Source organism: Martes martes (assembly GCF_963455335.1).
Source record: "Martes martes genome assembly, chromosome: 6".
Classification (NCBI taxonomy): domain Eukaryota; kingdom Metazoa; phylum Chordata; class Mammalia; order Carnivora; family Mustelidae; genus Martes; species Martes martes.
In genome coordinates this window covers 76,771,588-76,795,939 of record NC_137893.1, presented here as the reverse complement: position 1 = coordinate 76,795,939, position 24,352 = coordinate 76,771,588, and the positions used below count along the sequence as shown (strand labels likewise).

General features: G+C 36.6%; 1 protein-coding gene across 2 annotated transcripts in view; it reads right to left on the bottom strand.

Annotated features, from left to right (window-relative positions):
* TRDN (triadin) overlaps positions 1-24,352 on the bottom strand; it is a 391,091-nt gene that overhangs the window by 207,581 nt on the left and 159,158 nt on the right. For both annotated transcript variants that reach the window (XM_080806278.1, XM_080806279.1), the window contains exons 11-12: positions 10,940-10,999; positions 9,846-9,905 (exon numbers count right to left, since the gene is read on the bottom strand). In XM_080806278.1, the coding sequence (XP_080662404.1) occupies positions 9,846-9,905; positions 10,940-10,999 (120 nt within the window). The remainder of the gene's footprint in view (positions 1-9,845; positions 9,906-10,939; positions 11,000-24,352) is intronic.

Below are 24,352 nucleotides of genomic sequence, written 5' to 3'. Positions count from 1 at the left end.
ATCGTTTATTCTACTCTATAAATAAATTTAAAAAATTAAAATCACATATATTTCCCCTACCTAGAAATAGATTCTTGATGAGAACTCTTATATTTTATTTTATTTTGTTTTGTTTTCCCATGTAGTGACTACTCTATTTTATTGTGGTTTTATTACATGAATTTAGTTATAAGGGAATCAATCCTCCCCTCCAATTTCAGTCCAAATACCTTGGACAAAGTTCATTTGCTCTGCTCAAGGGATAAGAACTAACCCTAACCTAAGAAAGTTATTTCTTCATTCTCACCACAAAGGTTAGCTCAGGAATGGGCCCATAGGACCAGTTGTATTCAAATCAGGTTTTCTGTTTGAGCTCTCAAGAAGCCAATCTATTCCCCACCACCCACCCCCAATAGGACATAAACAAGAGGTATAGGGCAGGGAGCACCTGATGTGGCCAATTTGCAATCATTTGAGCCAATACCAAGGAATCACAGTCTAAAAAAAGGAAAGATAAATCTCATTTAGGATGATATCATTTTACCCCTGGGTCAAGCTGACCTTGAAGAGAGTTTACTCTAGAACTGTAATTGGAGAAATAAATAAATTCTCTATTTTAAATGCCTGCCACTTGTGAAAGCAACTATCCTCGGTGATAAACAACTGTTAAAATTTTATGTGTTCCAATCTCCATCCTGTTTAAAAATATGTTAAATGCATCTAGGTCAAATGCCTAATGACATAAGTCGGTGACATTCCTGTTCTAAATGTCGAATGGGCAACCTACCAGGAAGGAGACACAGTTTCCATAAACATGCCTTGCTCTCGGTATGAGCTCTTGTATCTGCCCTATCGGGGCAGTGCTCACAGTATATTATAAGTGTCTAGTTATTTTCCTCTTTTCCAAGGCCTTTAAGAACAAGTACCTTGCCGGAGCGCCTGGGTGGCTCAGTGGGTTAAAGCCTCTGCCTTCGGTTCAGGTCATGATCCCAGGGTCCTGGGATCGAGCCCCGCATCGGTCTCTCTGCTTGTCAGGGAGCCTGCTTCACCCCCTCTCTCTGCCTGCCTCTCTGCCTACTTGTGATCTCTCTGTCAAATAAATAAATAAAAAATCTTAAAAAAAAAAAAGAACAAGTACCTTGTCTGTTACACTGATCTATTTCCAATATTTAGCAGATTTCCTTGCCAATATTATGGCCTTAGTAAATATTTGTCAAGTGAATGAAGAAAGGTAAGTGGGATTTCAATAAGAAAAAGAATTAGAGTCACTATATATCCTCTCTTTCTTTCCTTGTTGCTTATGCCTGTCTGCAATATGACATCAAACTAATAAGGGAAAAAAGAAAAGAACAAAAGGACAAACATACTAAAGCAATCCACAATCATCATTTCCTAGAGTTGGCAAAAAAATATGTGAGGGTTGCAAAAGGCCGTGGGATTGATTTGGTGAACTCCTACTGCCTTTCCTAACTGATAACCATGGCCAAATTACTTAACTGCTCCAATTCTGGGTTCTATAGAATGGGCATTGTATTCCCCATCTCAAGAGTTGTAAGGATTAAATGAGAAAATAGTGAATATATTTAACTGTTACTACTTTGTAAATGCTGTTAAGAAAAAAATACATATTGGCACAATTTGCTAATCTATTTTGAAAGTTTGCTTTTGGTAAACTGGGAAAAGCTGAACTTGAAGGCAATATCTTTAATGTTTTTTAGGCTTTACTTTCAAAGAATGAAAAGTCTTATAGATTTAAAGGGCATACAATTTTTAAAAATTAGTAGATATTTCATATCTACATGCTTAAATGTTTATCTCAGATCACAAGGAAAACTCAGACTGTATAATTCCCCAACAAACTGATCAAAATCCCTCCATATTTTCTAAAGAAAAAAAAATCTTATTTTTAATTGATACCTTACTTCTTATACCACTCTGCCTAATCTTATTAGAGTTTAATTTATGATGTTTGCAAGAGAACACTTTGTTTTGATGTCAAATTAAATTGTTTCTTATTTTTTTCAGAAAATAATCCATTCTAAATATAAACTGTAGTTAAAAATAATTTATATACTATGGGTACAGGAAATACTTAAAATATCAATATGCCCATGCAAAAAGAGAAGAAATACTTGTCTATTTACTGATTTTTTTTCTCATCTGTATCTTAATCCTCCCTCTTGAAAGTACTTCACAAAATCCAACACAACTCAAATTTAGGGCTTATTTTCTTTCTGTCTTCCCTGGGAGGATGGTTCTGATTCTCCATAGCAAGTATTAAGAAGATTGAAATTAGTTACTCATATACTGGTCCCTTTTTTCCCAGGCCTAATATATTTTAATATAAACCTTTTCCCTTTCTGAGGTTTAAGATGTATTTTGAATTCTTTTTTAAATCGAAATACCTTGGCTTCACGTTAGCATTGGACCCAAACACACTTCTGTATTTGTTCAAACAGAAAGCTAGAACATGGAGGATTATCTTCTGAGATCCCACAGCATGGAATGATATTACCTCTCTCTCACCTTCTCTGAAGCAGTTCAGTTTCTAGGCGGCTAATCCAGATGTGATATAAGAGGTAATCAAAGCTATCATATTAAGTAACAAGTCAGCAGACGTTCCTGTATTGTTCCATCACAAAATCCTTTGCCCTCTAGAGAATAAGCAACTATTGTCTTACATCTCTGTGATTACAAAACACTTGAAAATATATTCTTTTACCTTTAAGGCAATTCAAGCATTGTAAATGTTTTTAATATAGTCAAGCTGCCATCAACTGAACTTGGATTTGCAACCTAATCTATATGGAAACAAAATGCTAACTTGAAAGGCACATACTGTTGCCTTATAATTACAAAGCACCCCTAAGTCAAGGCTGGGAATTACTAATTAGATCCAGTCTATTTGTGACAGATTTCCCATTATTTACTTGCTTCAATAAATTTTTTAATAATTTCATTTAGAGCATGCATTACTACAACTGCCCTGATATCACCCAAAAGTGTGTGAAGTATCTGTTTCTTTGTGACTTGATATTAACTGGTACATTACTACAAAATTTGTAGAACTCTAGAAAAAAATAATCTAGGTTTCAAAGTGTTTAACAAATAATACTTAGATGATATATTTGTCAAATTCTTCTCAAATACATATATGCAAAATACAAAATTCAGATACAGGATAGCTTTCTAAAACCAAGTACTTTTCACATAGAGAGGAAGAGATAAAGTGAGCATAAAAACCTACAATAATAGTCTCAAAATACAAGTCTGGAAAATAGAAATTTGCTTTTTTAAACTAAAACTTAACAGTGAAAGCATATGAAAGATATAATGTTTATTATCTTACCCAGTGATATCTGTACCTATAAATATTTCAAGGAAGCTACTTTTAATTACATATAAATTTATTTTAGTGGTCTGTAATCTGCCATGTAAATTATTTTGAGCACTAGTAGCTAGAACAATCTGTTACAAAAGATTCATAAAGTAAAATAGATGCTCTTCTATGTCTGGTAGGCATAAAATTTAATGACATATTCAAAGCTATATGCTCTGTAAAGTATTACTTACAATTTCTCAATGACAAAAGTAGACTTACATAGAGAAATGAAATAAAATAGTCAAAGATTTTAGTTTGTGCAGAATTTAATTGTATTTGCCCCCAAACAATAACTGAAAATATGCTATGGAAATAGATAGGATTGCATGCTTTAAAACAGCATAAGCCTTATGAGTTTTGTGGGGTTTTTATGAATGAATAATTCTTTAAAAACATTAAAGTATCTCTCACAAACTTACCTGTTACCAGTCAGTGAGCATCAAGGACAGTTTGATATGTTTTTTTTTCTAAAACTGAGGCTTTCGAATCAGACTATATTTACTATTGGAGTTTTAGTTTTATCACCAGAGATGCCTAATCTTACACTGTATATCTTGCAAACGCATGCTTCTTTTTATAAGGCAATCTAGATAGATTCTTCTTCCTAACTTGAAAACACCAACTTTCTACTACTGGAGCATCTGTGGCATTATCTCTAAGAAGCAGATTATTTTGTTCACCCATGTGCCCATCAAACAATGAATTCTAAATGATCTCTTAGTCTTCCACTTATCCCCTGTCCCTTTGAGCACCAGTCTTTCACACTGTGTTTTTATGTCCATAAGCTCTAAATTCACCTCCCAAAACAAAGCTAAATAAGACAAAAAAAGAGTCTTTAACTCTTTCCAAGAGACATAATTAAAAAACCACTGCTTTCTACTCCATTTCAGCTCCGCCCCCGCAGTCTGGCTTTCTTTCACCCCATAGGAGGCGCTCTCATCAATCCTGCCCTCCAGTCACGGCTTCTGAGTAACAGTCACAAGGTTGATGTCTTCGTGATTCTTGAACCATTCATTTCTAAAATGTCGCTAATACTGAACTCTTTTGCTTTTCCTTTAACCTCTCCAGCAATCCCTTTCAGCCTCTTTTGCTTTATGTTCCATTATCTAATCTCTACATGTTGGAATTCCCCAGGTCTTGATTCTGTATTCCACTTTCTTTTTCTTTTGACACAGTCTCTCTGGGTAATCTCATTTATTCCCAGGGCAATAACTATGATTGATATGGATTTTTGTATTTATAGTTTGACTTCAGATTCCCCTCTGAGATCCAGAACCATAAATCTGACTACTTCTTCAGAGTATATGGGTTAAAATCCTGACCCTGATATTTTCTAGGTATGTGACCCTGGGTAAGTTACTTAACCTCTCTGAGTCTCAAGTTATTCAATTTATAATAAGGATGATAAGAATCTATTTATTCACTTATTATAAAGATAGAATGTGTTAGTATTGTAAAATAGTTAAAATAGTTCCTGATACAAAATGTGAATGATATGTCACATTCACTTGAAACTTACCATACTTAAGAGGAAACTCTAGATTGTTTCCATTACAGTTGCTCCCCATATAGGCTTCCCCACCTCAATAAAAGATAGCTTCTTTTAACAGGTATACCTCTTCCCTTTCCCTCTCTTACCCACTATCAAAATGAGTATATACTTTGTATAAAACATAAATCAGAATGTTTTCTTACACTGTTAAAAAGTGTTTCCTATTACACTTTTAATAAATACAATACCTACATATGTCCTGTGTGTTCTGACCACTTGTACTTCCTCCCAGACATATTGCATATATACATATCACACATACATACACAACACACATACACACACACACACACACCATATTCACATTTACACGTTGCATAAAGATGCACGCACTGATGGCTGGATCCTTCTAATATGTCAGATTCCAATTTAGATGTTGTCTCTTAGACAAGACTGCTCTGACAAACTTATCTATTTAAATAGCTCCCCAGCTTTCCGCTATTACCCCAAATTTGTTTCCCCTGTGGGCCTTACCCCACGTTGTACTTATGGACATTATGTCCACTAATTCACTGTGTGCCTCCCTTATCAAACTGTAAGCTCCATTAGGGCTTATGTTCATTTATCTACCTCTGTGTACTTAGCACCTAGTACCATGGCTGGTAGGGAGTAGGCATTAAGTGAATGTTGCCGGCAAGAAGGCATGCAAGAATAAATGAATGAGTGAATTCGCTTTTTTCTAGCAGCTATTCCAGAAAAACTAGTCTGGTTTTTCAATATCTTTCTTGTAATTTATATTCCAATTCAGATAATTCTTGGGGCAAAAATCATGTTGCAAAGTGTGATAATGAAACATCATTTTATGCCATTATCAGTTATCATGTCAAAATCACCTTCATAATTAATAGGCTCATAAACATTACAGGGTGGTAATGAATTTAACTCCAAAAAGTGAAAAATAACTTATAACTCCAAAAAGGCCGATCTGAGAGAAATGAATCCTACTTTTGACCCATTTCTATAATGGTTTATGTGTTTTTTCCGAATTATAATTACTGCTTTATAAGGAAAAGCAAATTTTTTTAACCATTATCATCTCATCAAGCACTAAGAAAATTATTTCTTCAAAAATGTTATTTTGTGAGATAAAGAGAGGAAGAATATCCATGCTTCTTTGATTTAGGGTTTAGGTAAAGAACAATACAAATGAGTTTAAGTATGTCTCCTGGGCCCTTCAAATTGCCACATTCTTATCATGCTGCTTGACTGAGCCATCTTTGTACAATTCAGGTCTTCAAAAACCATCTCTTATTATATGAGTTTTATCTTATAAACCATGTCCGTATCTTTACATAGAGACCTTGGACAGCCTCTTTCAACTTCCACTTTACCCTCCTTCCTCTTGGAAAACATGGAACGCCAAAACCCCACATCTTCCCAATTCCCTTGCAGTAGTTGTAATTCTACCAATCAGACCCACCTCCAGGAGACTGAAAAGCAGAAATGTTGTGACTAAGGTGACTTGGATGTGAGTCAGTTGCCAAGGCTGGTGTCAACATTCCCAGGGTCTAGTCTGTGGGTGAGAGGCAGCTTCGGTGACTGAAGCAGCTTCCTGACCAGCTGGCGTGTCCTGGTCTCAACAATCCAGGAGCAGCCCCTTGACTGCTGTCCTTCCTTCCCATCCTTCGCCACCTGTGTACACATCAATTCTCCTGTACAGGAGCCCTTCCGTCTGCCCCTAACTTAAGTGCTGTGCTATGTCTAACGCTCAAGTCTGATATAAGCATAGGGAGATGGTTTTTAAAAGTTTTTATTTTCTTTCTTGATTGTTTTTCTTTATGGTATCTAGGCTGAAACATATCTCGTAAGACTGTAAAAATATCCTGGTGACTTTTTTCCCCGTTTCACACAGCGTTTTTTAAGTGGCAGCTATTTGTCTTCCCCAGGACAATTTGAAATATATACAAAAGAAGAGATCATTGTAATAAACTCTGATGTACCAATTGCCTAGTTCCAACCACTATTAATTTGTGAACTGACAATTTTATATCATGCAAAATCCCACCCACATTTTCGCTAGCACAGATCATTTGCGAAGTGTGATTTACCAGTTTTAGGCAGCAGAGGCTCATATATCATAGAATTTAAGTCTTAGGTTCATTTGCATCTACATAATTATAATATATAAATATAATAAAATAAAATAACAATATAATAAATAGGCAACTTTATATGTTACATAAATGTAAATAATATAAAATTCAATATAAATATAATAAAATATCATGATAAAACCCATCAGCATCTAGGCATATATTATGCTTGTAAATTTTCTACTCTTTGGGGTTAGAGTAGTACCATCAGACATTCTGCCATATTCTTCCAACTACTTTAGGAAGAAATGATGTATGTGCCCCAGCCTCTCAAGATTTCAGGTTATTTTCAATTTCTCTCATTATCTCTGGAAATTACTACTTTCATATTGCAAACTTGCTGTTTTTAAACCATATTGCCTCTCACATGAAAATACAGCTGGAGAATTATTAAACTCTAAAAAGAAACAAGAGTTAAATACCAGTATTGGTTGAATCTCTGTCTGTCTGTCTGTCTCTCGCACACACTCATACACACACACACACACAATTTTGATTATTTGGGGGTCAAGAGCTTGTAAACAAACAATTTATACATATTTCCATGAGGAAGCTGAACTAATTCTTAAGGGCCAACAGTATTTTGTGTCATCAAAAGTAAAAATGACAAACACACACACGGAAAACTGGTTCCAAGAAGGACAAAGTCATTTTTCAGCACTGGCTGAAGAGTCCTCCCAGCTATGTTGAGCAGTCACCCAGGACGTTCTCTGTATTAACGGATGACCCCATGAGCACCGGCCTTGTAGGAAGTGAGTGAGTGAACCCTGACATTGTGGGAAGTGATATTGGCAAAATCACTTCTCTTGCCGGTGGTATAAAACCTCGCTTTGACATGACTGCTGGGCTAATAACATGGGTCTCCCAATAACAGAGAAACATCGAATTTTCCTATCACTCACTGTACATAAAGGTGTATTGCCTTTCTCCTAAAAAACCGAAACCAAACCAAAATGACAACCACACACATCACTGAGTTTTGGCAAAAGTATTTTTCTGATTTTATATTTGCAAATGTATAACAAAAACTTTGAAGGTTACAATTCAAAACTTCCTTCTGCAAATACTTGGCAAAACTGATGGCCCAGAAAGGAGAACCTCGTTTCCCTTTAGCACCCAGTCACGGCCCAGATACATAGACTCCAGCAACCAAGTTCTCAGTATCATCATATAGTCAGAATTGCATTTTCTCTTTCTTATGATAAGATACATATTTCACCAGGGACATGAGGAAAGTTTTAAACCAAACAAAATCAAGGAGTGTTTGATAATACAGCAGACTCTATAGTAATACATCCTTAATAATAAAAATTTGAATGCAAAGTATTTGGCAATGAGCTCAGACTCACAGATCACCCGGAGGTCTCTTCCTGCGCATTTCATGAATCATATACCATCATGCAACTCTTAATATTTAAAACTTTTTTTTACCCAGATTACAGCATGATGTTGAGGATTTCCTGCAGTTCCTATTTGCTGCTTTCTGCTATCTAGTTTGGCATCCTGTGGTCTCCCTTTCCAGGATCCTTCACCATTACGTTTCCCCCCCGACAGAGGTTTTATACTTCCTAGGAGGAAAAAGGTTTTCGCTGATGCCATCCAATCTTTCTCTCTGCACAGAATGGCTTACTTTGAAGTTCTCTCTTCAACCTCTCCTTCAGTGAAGCTGACCTACTGCCTCATTTTCTAGGGCATTGTTTCCAGCCTATTATTACATGGAGAAGATCTGGAAATCTCATTCACTTTAAGTGTTAATAACTGAGAAGAATTAGTTTGCTACCCTGTACACACAGGCCCTTGGAAATTTGCATTTTAATAGAGGACAATTCCTTCATAACTCAAAGGAATGGAATATCTCTAATGGTGGAATTTCAAGCATCACTGACACCAGTGGAGGAAATATTTGGGATGAGAACACTTAACACCAAACCATAATATCTCATGATACAAGACAACTATCTTTTTCACCTAGACTTAAGCTTAACCTGAATAGAAGCTGGTATTCATGTTTGAACAAGAATTAAAGCACAGCTAAATACAAAGCAAAAATCCAAGCTGTTGAACAATGCTATTTCTTAATGGGCTGCATTGTTCTCTCTGAGCTTCTTAGCTTTGCAAAATGGTGTTATTATGCTCTGTAGCTCTTCTCAATTTCATTATGTCTTCACCAGGATGGCCTTAAAGTTCTCTTCAGCTTCACTAAGCTTTAGACAGGCTTCTGTCTGACCTTAGGCTCCTGCCCTCCCTTTTCTTAGAGCATTTACTTCGGAAGACTTGTAATTGTAAATTCTTTCTCCGCTCCTTTGAGATATAAGTCTTTCTAAAAGGCTCTTTCCAGTTTTCTAAACTTAAGAATACCTTTTTCAGGGATAAGGGAGCCATCCCTTTGAAATGCAGTCATCATCGAGAACAACAGTACCCCAATCACCCAGTTTCTTTGGAATAGTAAGAATCTCACTCCTTTGGGGTGTCTTGCTCCAAGTTGTAAAACCACACTCCTGTCATTAAGTCACTAAGAAAAAAGTTTACTTTTCTTTGAGTAGGCCAATTAGCACACACAAAGGGTTTACAACTCTCCACCCCTTTGTAGCTCTTAAAAACCCTCCTGCTTTTTATTTCAGTGAAATTGAGTTGTGAATGAGTTGTGGCCTCCCTCCTCTATTACAACAGACTTGAATAAAGTCTTCCTTGCATGCTTAATTTTGTCTAGTGCAATGTTTGCTTTGAGGGCCTGCACATGGAGAGATTTAAGTACCTATATCCAGTTTGTTTACCTTGCCCCCAGATCCTCTCATGAGCAAGAATCATGAGCACAACCTAAGGAAACAAAGTACAATACCTTTTTTTTTCACATCCACGGCAGTGTCCTTATCCGTTTTCTTTTTGACATCTTCTTTTTCTGGTAATAAAATGAGAAAATTATAGGCATCTATCTGGTTAATTCTCATATATGTCAGGGAACACATGACTGCCATCATGGCATCCAACACATCTTCTACAGAGTAATCAGAAATCAGTGCCATAGTCTTGCCAAACGTGAGTAAACTAACACTTTCATGACCAAATAGTGGCTCTGCTGTGTTTTCTCTTCAGGAAAGGAGAAGATTTTTGCTAAGCTCAAAATATAATTTCTCATGACAATGGAAACTTTAAAGATTTTATTTATTTATTTATCAGAGAGAGAGAGCGCGCACACACACAAGCAGGCAGAGTGGCAGGCAGAGGCAGAGAGAGAAGCAGGCTCCCCATCAAGCAAGGATCCCAATGCAGGACTCGATCCCCGGACCTAGGATCATGAGCTGAGCAGAAGGCAGCAGCTTAACCCACTGAGCCACTCAGGCGTCCTGACAATGGAAACTTTAAATGCCATTATTAATTATGGTATAATTCAATAGTTTTTCTGAAGGACATTAAAAAGAATATATAGAAAGTTCTCTGGGCTTATCAGGCCACCGGAAGCATGTCAAAAGCTCAGAAATCTCCAGAGATCACGTGGGATTTCAGAAGTACCATCTGAAAACAACCATCTAAACGAATGACAAGATACAGCAAACCAATCAACTACTGTTTTCCCCTATACATTCAGTAGTTGTCCTTTTGAGAGACACTTTTTATTTAACTGAATGAATAGGAACGCTCGTATTTGTATTTGCAGTCAAATGAAGTCCTCATTTAGATTGAGCACCACTCCCAAGGAAGAAAAAATTCCATCAGTAAAAATTTGTAAAAAATGTTAAGGCATGACTTTTCTTTTTAAATATTTATCAATTTCAACTTTATATGGAATTTTTATAAATCTCAAGAATGTTTGTTAATGACAGTAACAATAAAAGTATTAATTATTATTCATTCTCTCCTAGAAAACAAGAGCTTTGCCAGTGGCATTGGAAAGGGATACTAATTGACTTCTGTATTGGTTTTTAAATTACTTACCTTTCTTTTTTGTTTCAGAAGTCACTTTCTTCTCAGCTTTCTTCTTTTCCTCTTCTTTTTCTAGAGAAGAGAATTTAGTACAGAAAAACCAAGATTTAAATGAAACCTTACTGTTAAATGAGTTCTGCCTCCAGATAGTTTTGTGACTTTGAGCAAGTGATTTAATCTCACTAAACCTTATTTTCCTCATTTGTAAAATAATAGTACTTCCGTCAAAGTGAGCTAATGTTTACAAAGCACTCCACACAGTGCCTGGCTCACAGTAAATGCATAAAATTGTAGGTTGCTAATATTGTTTATAAATAATGAACAAGATAGTTTGAGCTTTCCGAACCAAGCAATTGCCTGGTGCCTAAAGAAAGATAGTAATATATGACATTAAAACCTCATTTCTGAGGAAAGATACTGCAGGTAAGCTAAAAGAATTTTCTTGTTGTTTTCTTTTTGCATGTTCAATGTCATTAGAAATAATACAAGAAGGCCATAAATGATATCTATTTTGATTTAACTGTTTTTCGAATCTGCTTCTTGTCAGCAGGCATTTGGAGCCTGGTGACATCTGTCTGGCAGTATGCTGGGGACATGACTTTCACTGCCCTTCCTGAGTGGTTGTATCAACGAGGGTGCTCAGGTTTTTGCACCCAGAGGTTGCGGAAATTCTGGGTGCCACAGAGAACAGCATGTGGTGCCTCTAGACTTCTCCATGGAAGATTTCTTTTTCAGAGCTGTGACAAAGTCTTGGTCTGACAGCAGAGGGAACCTCAAATGCCTCACTGTAGCCAGGTAAAAACTGGATATCCCTGGACATGGTTCTGGTAAGTGTACTCATTTCAAAAAACAGAGTCCTGCAGAAGTACAGAGTTCTCGAAATGGAATATTCAGTGTTTTTAGGTTTGAGTAGGGTTAATGATGGAAACCAACTCATTTTTATCTTCAATTAGTAGTGCTATTTACCTTATATTTGAAATACCTTTCTCTTTGTCACTCGGCTCTCATCACAAGGAGAGATGCCAAGCTTTCAAAGATTATCAATACCCAGAACTATTATGAGATTGTTTCTATGCTGAAGAAATTCAATGTCTAGTTCTAGTGTGAACGCTGAAGTTGTCTACTAATGATTGCATCTTATTAAATATAGGAATTAATTCATTCCCTTAGGTGTAGAGATTTTTTTACCTACAAGATCAAAGACAACACTTTCAGTGTTAGAAGTATAATTTATAAAGAACCCCTTCTCACGACTTCTAGAGATAAGCTCATGTCGTAGGAAGAAATAGATTCACACTCTGTCTAAATGTGTCTGTGGTGTACCATCACAGCTCATCCAGTCAGAAGGAGAAAGTCAAGAAGTCCAATTTTGATAGTTCCAGAGTTCCAAATAAATCAATTGAATTCCACTTGCCTTTTCCTAAAGGTTTATGCATATTAAATATGTAAATCATGTTTCAAATTTTGAATAAAGATACTTTTGATTTAAGTATCATTACTTTCAGCTTGTCTGGGAGAAATTTTACATAGCAAGGTATTTTCCATCTTATCTAAAAAAATGCATATGCCAGACAAGTGAGTTGGCATTTGCTAAATGTTTGAGTCAGAAAATGGGTTAATTAAAATACAGATTGCTTGTAAATATTTCTTAGCCCACATCAGACATCAATGCTGGAGTCACAACAAGATCACAACTCAGGATCCAAGTTTTAGTTTCCTAATGTAGAGGAATAAATATTTCATTTAAAAGTTCAGGCCAATTAGTTAATCTTACATTGAACTTCAGAATGAAAGTCGATATTTGAGGTCATAAGATGAAAGACGTTCTTTTCATTTTTTTTAAAGAGGATACTCTTGTGCAATAAATCCTACTCTTTAAATTAATATAACTGGAATTTTATTGTGGTGATACAGTATTCTTGCCTTAGTTCAGATTGAATTAAAGCTTTCATTTACACTCTGCCTGTGATTATGGCCATCCACTGAAAGAGTCATGAATAAAAGCAGAAGTCCACAAAAAGCAGGTATAAATAATGTACTTTAATAACATTTTTATGAATTAGACCTTTAAGCTATCATTATGGGGCTTACTTTATTCATGGTGAATTCATTTAAAACATCAACTTCTGAAGATTCTGCATTTCTTCAAGCACTATTGTCTCTATTCTATAGGTGACTTGGCAGCAGCAGAATTAGTGGAATTATAAAAGACACAACAATTTAATTATATCCTGCTTAAAAATAAAAGTAACCCACATTTCTTTTATGAAAATTCTCCTTCCCAACAGTCAACAATACTCTTCCCTTTCCACCTGCTATGCACCCAAATATTTAATTTCCTCCTCACCCTCTCCTCCAAATTGTTTTCTGTTTTGACTGTGGCAGCTAGAGAAGAGTTAGAACATTTAATACCATTGGCTTTCACAGGAGTAGCAATTAAATATGTCTGTAGCCTGTGAACTTATCAGTGTACTGTCTTTCTCTGGCGAAAGTGTCATACACCCTGAAATGATGGCTCTATCTGGCAGGGATCACAGGGAAGGCTGGTTGAGAGAGAAATCCTTTCCACAATGAGCAGCTCTGAGCCACAAATATGTTATTAGCTTCTGCATAAATTAACATCAGATGAAAGAAAAATTAAATGACTTACTTTTTACTTTCTAAACCCTTACAATGGGCTTTTCTCTTGCTTTAAAATGTTTTTATGCCTTCTCAAAGCCAGAGAATGAACAATAGTGAATTAGAACTGCGAAGCTTTCTTAGATGCCTGTTCCCAGGAAAACGGGAAAACAAATGCAAATGTTTAATTTTTCATCTTATGTTTTGTTAGTCCCCTCTTTTCCTTTCTACTGTAGAGATTATCCAAATTTAACATGTCTGATGGGGGCTCCTCTTCTAGACCTCTCTGGCCAGGATTGATGTATTCTTGGTTCCAGTCAAGTGAATAACGGTGTGTTTCTTCCAAAACAATGCCCTCCAACACATCTTGTCACTGTCACCTTATTTCTTTAGAGTGGCAGAGGCTGGCTTGGAACCCCGCTCATACCGTGATCGTGGGAAACTTCACACAAGCAGATAAGTTCAATGACACCAGTGATTATTACAGTTCTCCACTGTTATCTTACAGAGGCATGAGGCAAGAGAGAAAGCACGGGTGCTAGTGGGAGTGACCTTGGTCTAAATTCTGTCTCTGACCTTTTCTGGTTGCAGAAAATTGAGCTATGCACTATGACACACTGAATTTTGTTGTTCTCATTTGAAAAACAGGACTAATAAAAACTACTTTGCTGGCTTGTTGCGAGGAATGGAGACACTGACCTGAAGTGCCTAGATCAGAGGGGATGTTCATAAAATAAAGTTGGCAGCGAGTAGCTGTTAAGATACTTTAGAAACAATAAAACTTTGACCACATATAATCTTTGGTAATTTCTCTAGATAGGACATTTATTGATCCATTTGATTAAATGCACACTAATATTCTTTTTTTTTCTGTACAAAGGTACAGAATACTTTATGAATGAGAAACTTCATGAATATAAATAAAATAAAATGAATATTTTATGTTGAGAAACTTCAGGAAAAAAGGAAATCAGTAGGATTTAAAATATTATGAAGGGGTGCTGGGATGGAATGAAGATGTGGATTCCGGTCTCAGCTTTGCTGTAATTAGTAGCCGCTGCCTTGTGCAGCGATGAGTACCTCTTCCATCTTCAACCATAAAAGGCAGGGGAATGAGTAGAGTGTTCAGACCTCTCTCCACCCATTTACTCCTTCCTTCTCTAAATGAAGCATGCTTCTTCTTGCATTTACTTCTCAATTTTGCTGGGAGCAGGTAACTCAGAAAGCTTTCACTTTGTAAAGAACTACTATAAGTTCTCTAGCTTTGTTATGACTTAAAAAATGTTAAATCCAGAGAAAAGTCCATTTTTAAGGCTTTAAATGTATGTGTATGTTGTGTATATCACATATATAGAGTATGTGTATGTGTACATGGTGTCGGGTGGGGCTAAGGGTCAGGAAAAAATAGTGCGTCTTGGAGGACTGGAGAACGAAACAGTGGAAAGCAGCATTGTTTTTTGTTCTGTTTGTTTTTTTTTTTTTTAAGGAAGAAGGGTAAATCTTTCCAAATGGGTAAGATTTGAAGAGAGTCATAAAAAATTGGGAGAGTTTTGGCTATCGAGAAGATTTTTGCAGCAGAGGAAAGCTATCTGCCAAGACTTTGATCATGGACTCTGTTGCTCATGGTAATGATGGTCCCATTTTACTGTAAGATAAGAGACCACTGAGAGATTCCAAGCAGAGAAATCATATGATGCTGAGCTCTGTTTCAAGAGAAAATTTGGGGGCTGCTGGGTGGTGTTAAGTGCCCCGCTGGACTTTGTGTTCATGTTGTAAGGAAGAAAATTAAGAAAGTAAAAGAATTCAATACAAATATTCTTGTTCTTTTTTCTTTGTTTTCTTCCTCTGAATTTTATTTGGGACTCTTGAAGGAATGTAACGCTATAGAATGGTGCTAGGAGTACCTCACTTTACATTGTAATTAGGTTGCTATGGCAGCAAAGCTCTTAAATTAAGGACTTCACTCGAATTATCTGGCATAACTAAACTGGCCTGTCAGAACCTGAATCCATTATCTCTGCCTTGGCTTTTCCTTTAGTGATTGCTGAATTATTCTTGGAAGCCAGCTCTTCTCATTATCAACTATTAAAACAAACGATTCACAACCAGCAATTCAATAGTACCTTTCACTGACTACCCGGAGACTCTTAAAATTACAGTTTGCTCAATCAACAACGTTTGTCCTCCCTCATGTCAAACCCCTGGCCAGGGTCTATGGTTTTAAAACATTCCTTCCAGGAACGCTAGGTATGGGAATAAGAAGCAGGAAAGTTTACAGTTACAATAAGGACTTTGAAGGATATTAAAGGTAAAATCTAAGGGAAACATCACAGAGGCCCCAAACCAAGGCCAAGTGAAAGTATAAATCTACTTCTGGGGGAAGTAAGCACAGACGGAGTCTGAAATGGTCTGGCTCTGATGGAGAGTGGCAGGTGTCACTACCAAAGCCTGCTGAAGACCCCAGGGGCAGAGCCTGCGGGGCTCCTGCAGACACTGGCTGAGAACTCTTAGTGATATCTCACCACTAACGACCGAAATGTCCCAGAGGACTCCAGATCTGATCACTGTGAAAGGGAACTTTTTCAAGAGACCCTAAGCCAATTCATGAAGCCTCAAAAGGATCATAGAGAATTGATCTCAAAAATTACTTTCTGTGGTCAGAGCCAGGCCAAAAAAAAAAAAAAAAAAAAAAGTACTTAAATTTGGTTGAAATGTTACTTCTTTCAAGGTGAGAGGAAATTACACTAACAGATAAAAGCACATGACCCCATGGGCATCAGCATTGACTTGGTCCTCAGGTGAAAAGTCTATACATCCCATAACCAGTGAGAAAATCAACGCAGCAAAGAGCCACTTGCCCAACTTCCCAAGTCCCAGAAATGACACAAGTGTTCCAAACTAAGCATAACCGCACACCCTGTTCTCCCTGCTGCAAGGGAAAAATGAAGCTTGAGGTAGACGTACTCTATCAGACACTTGCAAGTGAACGGACCCCTGGCAGGACAGAAGTTCTTGCTTCTACCGCATGCTTTTCAACAGCTTTCAGACCCCTCACAGCCCAAGTGCTCAGACATAACCACAATTCTCTGGTTTTGAATTTTGTAGGCAAAAGAGAATGCAAAGAGATGCATTCTTTGCTACATTTCAAATTGCAAAAAAGTATCTTACATTAACTAAACTGCATATTTAGAAAGGATAAGGTAGACTACCCTCAAACCTTTCAAAAATGATAAAAACGTTTTAGATAAGTGCATTACTTTTGAATGGGTTACATTTGTATTGATGAAGGTTGTCACGCCTATTTATCTTTTTCACTTTTCTATCTAGAAGTGAAAGAGCAAAGGCAGCCTCAGAGTGTGTGTGTGAGAGAGGAAGAGATGAGACAGAAGGACTCTGGTTTTTATTTTTCCCCTCCATGCTTTTACACTTTAGAAAGCAAGTGCTCAAAATCTGTTGACTTTCACTAAGTGAGAAGCTCTCCATCTCCACACACTTATCTCTGGGTAGCTTCATAGACTGTAGTTGCAATTTTTGTTGTTTCCCTTGTGGTTTTTTGCTTTTGTTTTATTGGCTGTTTTTTGTTTGTTTGGTTTTGGTTTTGGCTTTTTTTGGTGCTGCTGAATTTGGAGCCTTTGGAAGAACTCTTTTAACACTTTTAAAGTTTATTTTTATGTAGAATCATTGTTTCCTCAAGATCCTTTATTTCCAGTGTGTTTTTCTATAAAGGTAAGAAAAACATAAAGGTTCTTTTCTAATACCTTTCATTTTCAATATCATATTATTTCTAAAGATTATTTTTTTCATATCTTCACCTTAATTTTTTTTTCTTACATTTATCTGTATTTAGAAATGGATTGTAAAAGTACTCCACTACCTCTGGAATGTCAAGAATGCCTAGAAACATCACGTAATTGAATTTAGAGAAAAAGCTAGTTATCATTCAAAATTGAAATATACATCACTTTATAGTGCCATTTCAAAGATATTGCCATTTTTATAGAGAAGTTAGGGCTTCATTTACTGCATAAATTAAAGACAATAGTTATTTGCAAAAATATTTTGGCTTGGAAATTACTAGAAGTTAGATATATTGGGCACATGTACAAGCCTGATTTTTTAATCAAAACCTTTCAATAAAATAAATATGTCTAATGGACATCTTTAAAAAGGAAACAAGTATCCTTTCAGAGAGTACAACTTTAAAATTCTCATTGTTTTAATATGTTGAATTCAGGTTTATTTTACTTTTATTCTTTTATTTAAAAGTCACGTATCTTAGAAAGAATTTTTATCCAGAATATATAAGAAAGCTTAAAACTCAATAATAAAATATAGCAGTTCAATTTAAACAAAAGAGTAGAATAAATCATTAAAGATGATACACAAATGTCTAATAAACATGAAAAAGATACTCAACATTATTAGTCACTAGGGAAATGAAACTGTAACCAAAATGAGGAATTTCTTTACTCTGGCAAACATTAATCCTTTTTATTATCTCCATAGTTTGCCTTTTCCAGAATGCCATATAATTGGAATCACACCCAAATTTCCAGATTGCATTCTTTTAATAAGTAATATAAATTTTTTGAACTTTTAAAAACTTAAATTCAATTAATTAACATATAGGGTATTGTTGGTTTCAGAGGTACAGGCCTGTGATTCATTAAGGAGGGCATGTGATGTAATGAGCACTGGGTATTATGAATTCAAGTTTTTTAACTCATGGCCTACATAAATTTCATCATCTCTCACAAACTATACCAAACGAGTAACAAAACCTTTTGTTTTCTCCTTCCACATATAAGGTCTATTCTAGTAGATCAAAAATTTTGGGGGGCGCCTGGGTTCCTCAGTTGTTTAAGCCTCTGCCTTCAGCTCAGGTCATGGTCTCAGGGTCCTGGGATCAAGCCCCACATCTGGGCTCTCTGTTCAGCAGGGACCCTGCTTCCCCTCCTCTCTCTGCCTGCCTCTTTGCCTACTTGTGATCTCTGTCTATCAAATAAATATATAAATTTTTTTTTTAAATTTTTAATGTTTTAATGTTAAAAACATTAAGTCCCTCCTGCAGAAACAACCCATTAAAGCCATTTAAATCCACACCTAATTGAAGAGAGCAACCCTCATCCTTTATTATGTGAACAATTGTCAAGACTCTCTACTCCATTTGGCTAAAACCAACCTGGCTTTAAAGACTCATTTTGTTCTAGAGAGGAAGAAAAATATCTTTTGGAATTGTAACAAGTTCATATACTAGGAAGAAACATTTAGGTCAAACTGACAGAAATAACAAATAAATGTTTTATAAAGAAAAATCGGTACTTACAAATTAGAGCTTTGGAAGGACCCAGTTCTTTTTTTATAAAATGCTTTATGAGAAAAATTTGCTGGCATGGGAGGGTTCCAATCAGAGTCCCATAATAAGAAAACTACTATTAGATCACTTTCATTCACATTCACAGCCCACGTCATCCTTAACTTCCTCTCTGGTCCTTTATAGATCAAACTACGGGGAAAAAACTTTTTTGATACCGTGATAAAAAGTTATGAGAAAATCCTGAGACAACAAATAAGAGATCCTAGTCAACAGATGGCTCCTTTTCTGTGTCCTGCTTCGTGGGTGCTACCCTTGGATCCCCGGAACAGAGAAATTCTTGGAGGGTCAAATCGGACAGACTACCCCCCGCCCCCAGCTATATTGTCAGATGTGTACAGAGAGAAAAAACTTCTCTCAATAGGAAAAAGTTAATGGTTTTCAGAAAAAGTCTTTTTAATAATCAATAATGGTAAATCAAAACCAAATTAACAAGTGGAAAGTTCTAAGTTTAGAGATGCAAGTTTCTCATGAAAGGTATTTGATGTCTACTAAGATGTATTTATAGTTCATGATCCATGGGAAACCCATTTCTTTCCATTCTTCCTTCCCTTTTTCTTGACCCTTTTCCATCTGTTTGGTTTTATCTTTCTTTCTTTTAAAGATTTTTTATTATTATTTATGTGAGAGAGAGAGCACGAGTGAGAGTGAGGGGCAGAGGAAGAAGCAGACTCCCTACGAGTGAGGGTGAGGGGCGGGAGGCAAGATGGTGGGGCTTGATCATAGGACTCTGGGATCATAACATGAGCCAAAGACAGACGTTTAACCTACTGAGTCATCGAGGCACCCCAGTTATGTATTTCTTTTTTAAGAAGTTTATTGGACAATCAGTTATTAAGACTTACCTACTTTTCCACAATACTAAAGGTGAATAACACTGGTTCTAACATATTAACTCAAATAGAACTATGTTACTTCATGTCAGCCTGAGCACAGTGTTGCAACTAAAAGAAACAAGAGTCTAAAGTTCCAGAAAGTTTTAAAAATAAATAAATAAAATGCCAGGAAGTTCTGAAGATAATTTTTTTTTAAGATTTTATTTATTTATTTGACAGACAGAGATCACAACCAGGCAGAGAGGCAGGCAGCGAGGGAGAGAAGAGGAAGCAGGCTCACCGCTGAGCAGAGAGCCCGATGCGGGGCTTGATCCCAGGACCCTGAGACCATGACCTGAGCTGCAGGCAGAGGCTTTAACCCACCGAGCCACCCAGGAACCCCTGAAGATAAATTTAAATCTTTCCTGAAGTCTTTCAAATAGCTAATGTTGTAGGACCCAAAGCAAGATAGGCTAAAGAGTCATTCTTTTATTCAAGCTTTCCAACCCTCCCTCATGACAGCTCTTCCCTCCCCGCCACCCCAAACACTTCTCTCTCCCAAAAGCACACTAAAAACTCCCTCTAGCCCATGCAGGATCTATTTGCTTTTCTGGACCTTTTTTTTTTTCTTTTCTTTTTAAGATTTTATTCATTCATTTGACAGAGAGATAGAGAGACAGCACAACTAGGCAGAGTGGTAGGCAGAGGAAGAAGGAGAAGCAGGTTCCCTGCCGAGTAAGGAACCGAATGTGGGGCTCCTTCTAAGGACCCTGGGATCATGACCTGAGCCAAAGGCAGTCGCTTAACTGACTGAGCCACCCAGGTGCCCCTTGACCTCCTTTCTTATTGTCCAAACCTTTTATTTTCTTCTGGGGACTAACCCTTTCTGTTTCATCATGAATACATTTAATTCTTTGGATTCCTTCCAATTTTTCTGCTTTCCCAGCATTTTCTGAGCAGAACACAAACACTTGGGACCTGACCAGATAACCCTAGAATACTCCTTAGAAGTTAAGGTGGAAGAGAAAAACAGAATATTTATGTTAATATTTGTTCATCCATCACACATGTAAGTAATCATTTTTTAAAGAATCTTTTTTTTTTAAAAGATTATTTATTTATTTATTTGACAGAGAGAGAGAGAGAGAGAGAGAGAGATCACATGCAGACGGAGAGGCAGGCAGAGAGTGAGGGAGAAGCAGGCTCCCCACTGAGCAGGGAGCCCGATGTGGTACTCGATCCCAGGACCCCGAGATCATGACCCGAGCCAAGGGCAGAGGCCTAACCCACTGAGCCACCCAGGTGCCCCTAAAGAATCTTTTTTAAGCCATTGGAAGGTGAAAGTTGAATAAATAGTGTTGTACCAAAGTTAATTTGTTAGTTTTGGTAGATGAACCACAGTTATGGAAAATGTGAACATCAGAAGAAGCTCGTTGAAAGGCATACAAGAATCTCTGTATTATCTTTATAACTGTTCTATAAATCTAAAATAATATAAAAATAAGAAGTTTAAATATGTTAACATTTTCCATTACCATGATTCATGTATGAGATCCTTGATATACTACTATACATTGTCAATGAAAATATAACACATGAGTTTTTTTTGTTTTTTTGTTTTTTTGTTTTTTTTTTTTGTCCAGAATATCATGCAACTAGAGATCCCCATAATAGACTTCAGGAAATGCTGTGCTTGGATTAAGTTTATGACACCAATGTCTGTATCTCCTCATTTGTAAACTCCAGACTCCTATATTCAGTGGTCCACAGGAAATGACCATTTGTATGAACAGAGCCTAGCTTGTTGCCTGACATGTGGCATAGTGTTCATTTTTTGTCCAGATCCAGCCTGCACGCTGATCTTTATGGACTGTGTTAACTAAGCCCCTTGCCCTCTAGATTTGGGTTATTTTTGGCTTATGGGAGCAACCTCAAGAGACAACAGAGCAGGAAAAAAAGAGTTATTTTCCAACTCCCTCCTGGGCTCATTGAGGATATTACTCACATGATTTTACAGTTTTGACGGTGTGTTCTCATAATGAAGGACATAGCTCTCATTGGGCATCTCTGTCTTAGGCTTTTGGCTTTGTAAACCACTCCATTCTCCTACCTCTTCAGATCCAGGACAGATAAGGCTCCCTCTTTTTGCTAGCCCTGGGATGCTTCACGGTAATTCTGCAAAAACCTTTATAAATACTACCTTCATTAAACAGTCTTAATCACCAATTTTGATGTGCCAGGGACCCAGATACACTCAACAAGCCCCAAACTGAGCTCATTATCTCTCCCCAAACCTGTTTTTATTCGTAATACCATTCATTTACTCGGGTCAGATAAGACTTTAGCAATCACACTTAGCCCTAACACTTAATCGCTAGTCTAAGATAATGGAAACAGACTAAACCTGGGTACGCGACACCTGGCCTCCAATTCCAATTACAGCTGACCCTTGAACAACACAGGTTTGAACTGTATGGGTCTATTTACATGTGGATTTTTTTTAATAAATATTGTATAGTACTGTAAATATATTTTCTCTCATGACTTTCTTAATAATATTTTTCTTTTCTCTAGTTTAAGAATACAGTAAGTAATACATATAAAATATACCTTATCAAAAGTGTGTTTATGTGTCAATAGGGCTTCTAGTGAACGGTAGGTTATTGGTAGTTAAGTTTTCACAGGGTCAAGTTATACACAGATTGTCTGCCACAAGGGGAAGGGCCGGCATTGCCCCTGACCTCCACATTGATTGAATGTCAACTGTATATCACTGTTACAGCTGTGTTCTCTTAAGCAATTTACTTGATTTTTCTGATCTTTTCTAAATTCTAAAATGATGTGAAATCATATTCACTGCTTGGCATTGTTTTGAAGGTTAAGGGGGATTGTTTAAAAGAAAAGGAGGATAATTTTTCCCCAGGAGCAGTAGGCTCCTTTAATTGTCTCATCTCCATACTGCCAATCCGCACCCCTCAGCCATCCATTCTTTCTATAGCTGAGACAGTAATCTAAAATGCAAATCTGATCATACTTCTCCTTCCTTCAATTGCTTTAGCAAGCTCATGGAGTCCATGAGGACATGTAAAATCTTTAGCTATGTATGCAAAACTCTTCAGGATATGACCTGAAGCCTGTATTAAGAAATTATGTGGAGTTTCACATATATTGACTAATGTCATCAAGGCAATTACCTTATCATCTTCTGTAGAGACCAATTTAAAAACTGCCATAAAATTAATGCTTTATTATACATATTGTAGAACTTTCATGATTGAAAAAAATGATAATAAGGGCAACTAATGTTTGAGTATATAACTCTGCTAGAAAATGTGCTAAGTTGGGGTGCCTGGGTGGCTCAGTTTTTTAAGCACCTGTCTTTGGCTTAGGTCATGATCTCGGGGTCCTGGGACAGAACTTCTGGTCAGGCTCCCTGCTCTGTGGGGAGTCTGTTTTTCCCACTACTTCTGCTCCTCCTCTCTCCCCTGCTCGTGCTCCCCCCTCTCTCAAATACATAAATAAGTAAAATCTTTAATAAAAAAAGAAAATCTGCTAAATCATTACATACATTTTTTCATTCAGTTGTGTTAGCAACTTTCTAAGTTAGATAAGTAGTGAAAGTAGTTTAGTTTATATATTTTATCAAAATTTATAACTCAAGGTCAATTCCATTAAAAATTGTTGAAAGGTATAAGTTTATTTCAGCAAAAACAAAGAAAAATATTATATCGGCCTAAAGTTCAATAAAATTTATGGTGTCATAGAGTTAATGGAATAAGAACTGGGGCCAAATTTCTATTTTATTATTTTATACTCTTTGCTTCTCAGGAAGCAAGAGCTCACTGAAGAGCTAAGGTGATAAAGTTCTTGGTTTAATAGAATTGTAAATAAAACATTACTAGCTCCTGTAGAACATTGTCCTCGGATGCAACCTATGGTAAGAAATAATCTTATAATAAGTTTCTTATAATGCTGCTTTCTCCTCTACACAAATCCTACCAACTCACTCTTTATGGCCCAATGCAAGTCTTGTGATTTCATTGCATGGCCTTGCTTTACTCATATCTCATCTTCCTCCTAACTTTTACAGCCTTTACAACTCACTTTTGTACATCAGTAAATAATGCTTCATAGTATTATTCACTGCATTGGGACATGTCTGGTTGCCCCAACAAGTAGACATCTCTATCCAGACCACAACCATACTGTAGGTATCTATGGTAGCTATTTAATCACTATGCAAAGCCATAGTCTTCCCTTTGCTCTTCCGGCAGTTTATTACCAATTCACCAGCCTGAAAACAATAAGCTTGAAATCTCTGGGTGGGAGCAGAAAGGGACTCAAGAGACCATCCAAGTTCTGGTCCCACACTTTACAGGTGAAGAAATGGAGACCCATCTGTCAAAGATCATACAACCGACTAGTGTCAAAGCTGAGGTTAGAAGATGAGTCCTTGGTCTCTCTCTAGAGTTCTTTTGCCCACGTATGGGAGATGGTATTTATGATATTATTTACAATTGCCATACTAAGTACCAGTTGTGTATTTATTCAAGAAGATGACAGGGTATATGGTATTTATTCACCTTATATTTGGCTTTGTTTATGCAAATTGTATAG